The 9,203-nt window shown below is 42.5% G+C and overlaps 1 protein-coding gene across 1 annotated transcript in view; it reads left to right on the top strand.

Moving 5' to 3' along the window:
* The window catches only part of Svip (small VCP interacting protein), a 9,949-nt gene extending 1,014 nt beyond the window's left edge, over positions 1–8,935 (top strand). Inside the window, exons 2-4 of the mRNA XM_023702815.1 lie at positions 711–761; positions 1,449–1,562; positions 7,035–8,935. Of these exons, the coding sequence (XP_023558583.1) occupies positions 711–761; positions 1,449–1,562; positions 7,035–7,049 (180 nt within the window). The 3' untranslated portion in view covers positions 7,050–8,935. The remainder of the gene's footprint in view (positions 1–710; positions 762–1,448; positions 1,563–7,034) is intronic.
* The last annotated feature ends 268 nt before the right edge of the window (positions 8,936–9,203 follow it).

A 9,203-nucleotide genomic window follows, 5' to 3' on the forward strand; every position in this document is an offset into this window, starting at 1 on the left:
GCTCTGGGACTCAGAGGCCGCACCTGAGAGAAGCCGCCGACCCTGCCTCAGTTTCCCGCCTGTTGCCCGCTGCTGCCCCAGTGAACTCCGCCCTCTTTCATACTGGGTCTTGCTTGCTTCTGAGCCACCCCCCCAGGAGTTTACTTTGTCCAGTTATCTGTCCCCACCCACTGCCGTGTTCCCGACACCCAGGAAGTTCCAGAGGCACAGAAATACTTTTTGACCATCAGACTTGGGAAACCAGGGGACAGTTAACACTGCTCCCCAAGTGCTGTTGGGGAGATGCTGTTTATTACCCTGATGGCTTTGAAAGCCCAGTGGTAAAAAAAGAAAGCGAACAGATCACGTTGTAGTGCGTCCTCCTTATGTGTAATTTGAAGACATATTGATTGGCAGAATGAAATTCAGAAAGTTGAATTTGGTATAATTGTGCTAATAGTGATGTTTGTGATTTTGTTTCTTTGGGGACTTTTGCTGCGTTGCCCAGACCTGGCACTGGATTCTTGGGCTCAAGCGATCCTCCTGCCCCTGCCTGCGGATTAACTGGAACCATGGACGCATAGACCCACACCCAGCTGTAGTGCAGCTTTCTGGGCCAGCGCTAAATATTTTAATAAACTGTTCTATTACCTCCAAAAAATACAGGTGTATAATTTATCAATGAGAATGCTTGGTTTTATTTTGAAGTGTTTATTATGTTTTCTTTTTAGGAAGAGAAAAGAGCAAAACTTGCAGAGGCTGCAGAGAGAAGACAGAAGGAGGTGAGATTAAAAGTAAAGCGGTGCCTGTTAGGTCATTAGGGCTCTCCTTTACTCTCCGGAGCTGTTCACAAAGTGTTCTCTAGGGCATATGGTGTCTGATACCCTGAACGATATTTCCAGAGACCCATTTTTGCCACGTTCCATAAGTTGTGTTAATGTGTTTTAGTCATTAACGTATGAAAATGATCATAAGCATGTTTTCTCCCATCCAGGATGCTCCTGTGAGAATGTTCTCCCTTACACTGAAATGCCTATGTCTTGCCAAACACTGCTAAATGCAAATTAAGTTTAAGGAAGATTTTTGTATGGTTGCAAAATAGGCAATGAAGAAATGACTGTGTTTTCATAAGGCTGCTGTGGAAATGCTCTGTTTCTAAAATAAGCCAATTCCTCAAAGAAAAAGCTAAAAGCAAAATCACCTTTTAGACACCAGGTAGTGATTCTCCCTACTCCCTGGATCAAACCCAGATCCTTATACTGGCCAGGCAGAAGCCTAGACCGCTGAGCTATCTCCGCAGCCCCAGATACCAATGTTTATTTATTTTTTATTTTTTTCAATAATTTTATTGAGAAACAAATAGCAAAGAGACAGTTTCAAATGCGATTAGTAGGACAGTTTCAATAATTAATACATTGCTTATGACCAATTTTTTATTATTTTTGTATCCTTTATCAAATTTCTTAAAGGCTGCATCTCGAGGGATTTTAGATGTTCAATCTGTGGAAGAAAAGAGAAAGAAAAAGGAAAAAATAGAAAAGCAAATTGCTACGTCGGGGCCTCCGCCAGCAGGTGGACTAAGAGTAAGTATTAAAAGTAATTTGAGGTCTCATTTCACTGGCATCTTTTGAAAACTTAGGTAGTAGTTCAGTCAGTAATTTTCTCTGGAAATCCATTGTGAGAAAACTATTTTAGAAGAAGTGTCCATTTACCATTCGTTGGAATAAATCTGCCTATTTCTGAAGTTAATAATTTTTATTTTTCTAATTAAGATATTTTAATAGTTAAATACTAATTACTGAAATATTTTTTATATATACATTTTGAGACAGTCTTGCCCTATAGCTCAGGGTAGGCACGAATCCTCAGCTGCCCTGCCTCAGACTCTCAAGTGCTGGGATTACAGCCTGCACCACCATGTCTGCTACTGCTGACCTTAAACGTGTCAAAACTCAGACTGGGGAAATGTAAAGAATATAAAAATTATCTAAATTCCATACAGTTTTGACAGATGTCCCTTCTAATCTCCATTTACTCATGAAGCGTTATTGGATTGCTCCATAAATTCTATTCTTGAACTTTTTCACTCCAGGATCCGCGGTTTTTAACCTTCCTCTTCTCTCTTGCTGTTATTACTGTGGACCATTAGATGTGCACATGGGGTATGACATGCTCTTCCCTACATGTCTGTCACAGAACTGGATCCTGGTCGCGTAATGGTGGGCGGATGACGCCGTCTGAGGAGTCTAGCTGGATGGTGCAGGTTTTATTTTACATGTATAGCTCAGGGCCGTCAGGGCTCAGATAGGAAAACTTTATTCTTCCTTTTTCTTTCTTTCCTGTGATGCTGAGGACTGAATCCCAAGTGATGTGCAGGCTGCGTGTCCACCACTGACTTACAGCCCCACCCCATTCTTGGTCTGTTTTAAGCAAATACTTTCCTAAGTTAACCAACTTGAGAAATGGACAGTGTCCTGCACCTCGGTCATGCTTACTTAACTCATCGATGAGTCGTAACTGTGCTCTAGCCGACCTGCTCTGTTCGTGTTTCAGCTGTGTTTGGGCCTTCACTCAGCCCCACATGCACAAGCCTACCCGCAGACACAGCTAAGTCTTTAGAGGCTTAAATTGCATGCCCTTTTTAAGGTGTAAGAAGGGGGCAGTAGGGATCCTATCTCAAATATTCTATTTTCAGGATTTACTATGTACAGTTCAGCCTTTTGAAACTTCCCCTCTTGCTAAATTGTAAGGCAGATAGTTTCAGGGCTTTCTGAGCAGAGCAGATTCTGGCTCAGGAATGTCACACAGAGATAAGCCTTATCTCTGTCACATTGCCATTGCATGTTATTCCATCTACTTTCAGTTAATGGATGAAAGTAAAAACCATTTTCTTTACAGTGAAATTTTAAGAATGTATGATAATTAGCTTCAGTATTAACATATATACAGAATAAGGTTATTTTGCTTAGGTTTTTTTAACATATTTTCATAAAGGAATCAAATATATTTGGTTTAAATATATTTTATTAGATGGCAGGGTCAACTTTCAGCATTGTTTAGTATACACAGTTACATCAGTAGGTTAAATTCATAGAGAGTTCTCAAAGCCAAACCAGATACACAAAAATAAGTGATAGAGCTGGAAATGATAGCTCGGCTACTTCATAGAAGAAACAGAGGAACTAATTGAAATTGACATAGAATTTTTTAAGAAAAAGATTCTGTAACCGAAATATTCAGTGTTAAAAAGGTAATTATTTTAGGGATTAGGGAGATAGCTCACCAGTCTGAGTGCCTGCCTGGCAAGCACAAAGTCCCAAGTTTGATCCCTGGTACCACATGCCGTGCTGGCCCTGGAACCCTGGGTGCGCCTTGTTAGCCCCTGGAATTGGGCCTGGTGGCACATGCGGGCAATCCCAGCACTGGGGAGGCTGACACAGGAGGATCACTACAAGTCACTGTACCAAATCAATAAATAAAGATTAACAAAAGGAAGATACTTATTTACCTGTTATAAGCTAATGAATTTGACACATAGAAAAAGTGTCATTTAATTTTAGGCAAGAAACAGGCTTTGTTTCTTTATTTTTTTAAATTTATTTTTATGTATTTAGTACAGAATCTCACTATGTAGATTAGACTTATAGTGATCCTCCTGCTTTCAGCCTCCCAAGTACTGGGATTACAGGCGTGCACCACGAATCACTGTCTCAGTGTGCCCCGGTGGCAGGCCCGGGGATCAAACCCCAGGCCCCTGAGTCTGCCGAAGTAGGTGCTTTAATCAGCTAAACTATTTGGCCCTCGAAACAGGCTTTCTTAATTAAACTTGTAGCTTCCACATCTTTCAGCCTGCAGGTTAAAAAGAAATGAGCCCTTATAGAGCTTCTGGTCCCCTCAGAAGTGCTCACAACACAAACAAAAACCATTTATATTGTTTAAGAAAAGGTCCTTTTGTTTTTCGTTGTGTAGCATCTTAAAATGAGCCTCTCTGTCTTCCGTAAGAAGATGGCTCCAGGACCATGCACTTGGCAGTGGTGGAGCATTTTCCCCAGAGAGGCCCCCTCTAGAACAGCACTGCTGCTGCCCATTGGGGTCCCGGCCCCCAGCCTGCTTGCCGGCTTCCGGGCTGCTTCTCGCATCCTGAACAGGAGACAGCGCAAGGCCGCCTCCCTTATGTTACATGCAGAGTGTCTGCTTCAGGTGGGGTGTGGTACTCACACCCATAAGCCCAGCATTGGATCATGCGTTAAGCACCAACTCTCAAAGTCCTCCTCGCGAGTGCATGAGGCTCTGGGGAGACACCCATACACAAACCATAACATTCTGCACCTGGACCCCCCAAAAGACTTGTGCACATCCCTTTATGCAAAAGGCATTTTAGTCCATCTCTCAGAGTTGCCAAGGCCCTAATAGTTTCAGCACTGCTAAAAAATCCAAGTCCCAAGCCTCCTCCAAGATCGAAAGCATCCTCTTAGCTGTGAACTCCTATACAAATGAAAAGTTAAACATTTCCAGCATTCAATGGCACAAGATAAATATTACCATTCTAAAAGGGACACAGTTTTTAAGCTCTTGCAGGATGTAAAAGTTCTGAGGTGAGGAAGGCTTCCACTCTGATTTCCGAGGCCTGGGAGCCCAGGCATTGTGCCCCTGCCTGGGAGGGCCGTGTGTGAAGCAGCAAGTGAGAAGCTTAACATGCAGTGGAAACCCCAGAAGTTTGGAAAAGCCGGGAACATGGATCATCTAAGGGAAACTGCAGGGAGGGGGCAAAGCTGGCCTAGGAAAGAAGCCCTGGGAGCTACCACTGGGAGTGCCAGAGGGGCGGAGCCATGTAAGGCCTCGGCGCTCACAACTCATCACAGACTGCTTCGGATGTCCCACATGGAATCACAGGATTTGTTTGCCCTGCTGGATTTCGGACTTGCCTTGGTCCCAATAGTTAGTATCCTGTTCGGTGTACCTTTTGGAATGGTAATGTTTATCTTGTGCCATTGAATGTTGAACGTGTTTAGCTTTTCGTTTGTACAGGGGCTCATAGCTAAGAGTCTGCCTTAGGTCTTGGAGGAGACTTAGGACTTGGACTTTTCAGCAATGCTGAAATTGTTAGGACTTTGGCTACTCTGAGAGATGGACTAAAATTCCTTTTGTATAAAGGGATGTGCATGAGTCTTTGGGGGCCCAGGGGTGGAATATTACGGCTTGTGTGTACGTGTCCCCACAAAGCCTCAGCAGTCGTGGGGCAGACTCCTAGACTTTGTGGTCAGTTAATGGTCCAGTGCTGGCATTACAGATGTGAGTGCTGTCCCCAGCCTGGGGTGCGTAGACTGAAGGCGACATAGGGAAGACACACGTGCTGTCTGTCACTGTTGCTGCTGCTACTCCTCTGTTTTCCTGTTGCTGTTTTGTGCTACCGTGAAGCTGCCCTCTGCCATGTGCCACTCTGCTTTGGAGCCAGCTGATTATGGACTGAAACCTCAACAAACTCTGAGCTAGTTAAACCTTTCCTTCCTTAATTTCAGGTGTCAGTTATTTTGTCCCAAGAACTAGAGAAAAGTAACTACAACAGTAACCAAATCAGGGTGCAGAGTCTGATCTGTACTGGACAGGGCAGTGCCGGAGTGACACTGGCCTCCATGTGGTGGCCATCACCTGCTGCACATGGGTGTCAAGGGGAGTTTAAGAAAAAGTCTTCATACCAGTCACAGTGTGCTAGATTGGATTTTAGCCATCAGGTACCTTTAACTCCCTATAGTATTTTTTAGGGTTTTCATTTATTTTTGGTACTGGGAATCAAACTCATGACCTCACACTTGCCAGGAAGGTACTGTGCCACTAAGCTGTATCCCCGGCTTCCCCATGGTGTTTTTAAATATAAGTCCAGACTAAAAATCCCTGCATTAATGATTTTTAACAGTAGCATTAAGAGAGATGCTGTGGATGGTAGAGTTCAGTGGCAACAAAAAGCAAGGTTTAAAACTTCTGAACCGGGCTGGAGAGATGGCTCAGTGGTCTAAAGCACCTACTTGAAACAAGCTTGGCAAAGCACAAGGACCACGGTTCAATCCTCCAGCACCACATGCCAGCCAGCCCCGCCCCCTGGTGAGCTGAGCTGGCCACACACACACACACACACACACACACACACACAATAAATGTAATAAATAAAAATAAATAAATATAACAAAAAATAAAACTTCTGAACCGTGTATAGTACATGTGGATAATAATATGTTTTAGGTAGTTTCCCCTTCTTGCAGACTAAAAAGGGCACAAGATTTTGAAACTGCAAGTCCTGTATGAAGATTTTACTCGGATTAACTCTGCTTTTACTCAGAGTATACCTATTTTACAAAATATTTAGCACTAGATATCTTTTGATTCTGCTTTGAAAGCATTACTTAAGAGATTTAGGCATCAGCTGTCTCCTTCCAGTGGCTTTTTCAAAAACTGGCCTCACAGATTTAATAGATGTGTTTAAAGGAAGCACCATGTAGAATGGCTTGTCACCTGGAGAAAGGAGCTTGTCCCAGCATTATCTCCTAAGTACTCCCACTCCCTGGGCTCCCTGGCTCACCTCACTTCCTCCATCTCTGTTGTGTGCTTTGGTCACCTACTGTGTATGTACAGCGGTGGTGTTGTGTCCCTTCCCTGATACTGGCTATGTGGCGACTGGTGACTCACAGGGTTAATGCCTTGTGGGGCACCCTGTTTGTATGGAGGGTGGGAATAAGGCCCAGGGCCCCTCTTTCAGGATGTCACATTCCTAGCACGCACGGTGGTCATTTGTGAGAAAGCGGGCAGACTTGGGGGTGTCCAAGGCCACGCAGAGCTGCACCGTGGCTACCCAAGGACCGGCCCCGGTGTTGTCTCCGTGGCGTTAAACCATGTGGGCTCAGACTTGGGGCCATGATGTTCCATTTTATTATCAACTGCTCTTCAGACAAAAACATTTGTGGTTTTAGGTCCCATATTATTCTGTGGACCTGTTTGAGCACTGGCGTGTTATTCTATAACTTCACACACAATTGACTTTTCTCTCTTTCCATCTTTTCCAGTGGACAGTTTCGTAAAGGGTAGCGTGAACGGAAGAGCCTACTGCAGCAACTGTCTGGCAGCTGCAATCAAGGGGACTTGTTGCATTTCACTTCTTCTTCTTGGGTACAACAGTCAGCGTTTGTAATATTAGTGCCCTTTATAGCAGTACTGAATTTATGGCAGTATTGGAAAAGAATTTGATTTTCACATTTAGAAAATGGCCAAATAATTCATTAAATTCTCATGTTCCTGAACATTTCTGCAGGAAGTAAGTGATTTAACATTTTTCATAGTTAAAATATGGAACTAAACAGCGTACATAAATAGCATGTAAAAATCCTGCTTACATTTCTAATACGAAAATTGCAATTATGCTTTTCCTCCTTTAACTTATATTAGCTGCTTATAGTTGTGCTAAGTAGCCTTGTTTGGCTTTTGCTCACTAATTATGAAGACTTTTGCTTAAACTGAAAGACTTAGTGCCTTCGAACTAATCATCAGGGAAAATTTAAAAATTTATTTGAAGGGCTTATCTGAAGGAACACTAACCTTTTGTAACTTACTAGGTAATATTTATAGGCCAATGCTGAATTGCTCCTAATTTTTGTGCATTTTTATACCTTATAAAATTAATATATTTTACAATATAGTGAAGTTTTTCTTTGTTACATTGAAAATTCCACACGAGTGGGTACCAGTGGAGGGCAGTAATGTGCTCTTGAATAGTAACACATTCAGCTTTACAAAGGTCTGTGTGATAATTAAGTTAAACCAAGACTTTGGGTGGGTTACAGTGACTGACTGGTAATATATTTGTCTAAATTTCCTAAGCATTTTTCTTGTTTTATATTTATGAAAGAATAGTTACTGGATTGGTAGAGATGTGAAATTGCCAAAACATAAAAAAGAGAAAGATGTAGGTACTATGTTTTAGACATAATAATATTAGATAATTCTAATGGATGCATAGAGATTTTTATCACAAGGTACATGCATTTCATGTAACATCTGTGCTTTTGGTTTTTCCTTTTACTATATCATATGTTAAAATAGCATTATTACCTGCCAGAGCTAATTCTGTGAATGGCAAGGCCATGTACCTGAGCCCTGATTAAAACTATAGGTGCCGATGCCAGCAGGAACTGCAAGCTAAAAGGACTAGCTCACTTAATTTACTAAGGAAAAGTGAGCCGCTAGTCTCGCCCAGCAGTCTCACAAAGACTGTGGTCTATTGCGGTGCGTTGCACATGTTTATCTTAAGGGGGTTAAACCCTAAGAGAGGTCTGTTGAGTCCATGTGTATAAATTCCCTTTTCTACTGTGGTATGAAGTACTCTATGCTATGAATAAGCAAAATACAGTTACAGTGAGTTTTCTTTATTTTTTAGAGGATTGGTGATATTTTTCATAAAAGATTGTAAAATCATTGAACTGCACTTTAGAAATAAAATTTTTGACTTTATTATGACAATTAAATTTCTTAATTTAAGAGAAGGAGCAGGGAGAATTAATAGCTCTGTGGACCTGGAGCCAGACTGTACCGTCCTCTGGTGCCCTCTGGTGGTGCTGTAGCAAGAACCATTTTCTCTTCCCTACACCTTTACAGAGTTAGAACGGGGTTGTGCACACGGGTTTCTTCCCACGGGCTAATCGGGACGATGTCTCTTTCTGACCATAGCTTACCTCCCGGTGACTTACTGCTCCACCGTGAATGATTAGCACACACACCGCTTTCTGGGCAAAATGGGCTGGCCTGCTTCCACTGATCACGGCTGCTTCTGTGCGTCTGATCAGCTTCCTGCCAAGCCACCTGCATTGCAGGCTGAAATCACTTGGTGACACTCGAGTCTCAGTAGCATTGTTAGGAAGGACAAGGGTGAGGAGAAAGCTGGGTGCTTGGCAAGGAAGCGCTAAATGATCACTAAAATGTGAACACATCCAAGTATTCTCCTCATAAGGTTATGGATTGGTGTGAAGCCTCAAATGTCAGCAAATTTCCTCCAATTAATACTTTAAAGAAGAGAAGACCATGAGATTTAATACCTCACCCAAGCCCTGTGCAGATTACTGAGACACCTAACGCAGTCAGATGTGCATATGTTAACTACGTTAAAATATCAGTGTTTTAATCACATGTTAATTGTAATTGTTCAGCTATTACTGCGGCTGCTAATACAAAACTATTGTGAC

The sequence above is a fragment of the Octodon degus genome, unplaced genomic scaffold, assembly GCF_000260255.1.
Source record: "Octodon degus isolate 3935 unplaced genomic scaffold, OctDeg1.0 scaffold00159, whole genome shotgun sequence".
Taxonomy (NCBI): Eukaryota; Metazoa; Chordata; class Mammalia; order Rodentia; family Octodontidae; genus Octodon; species Octodon degus.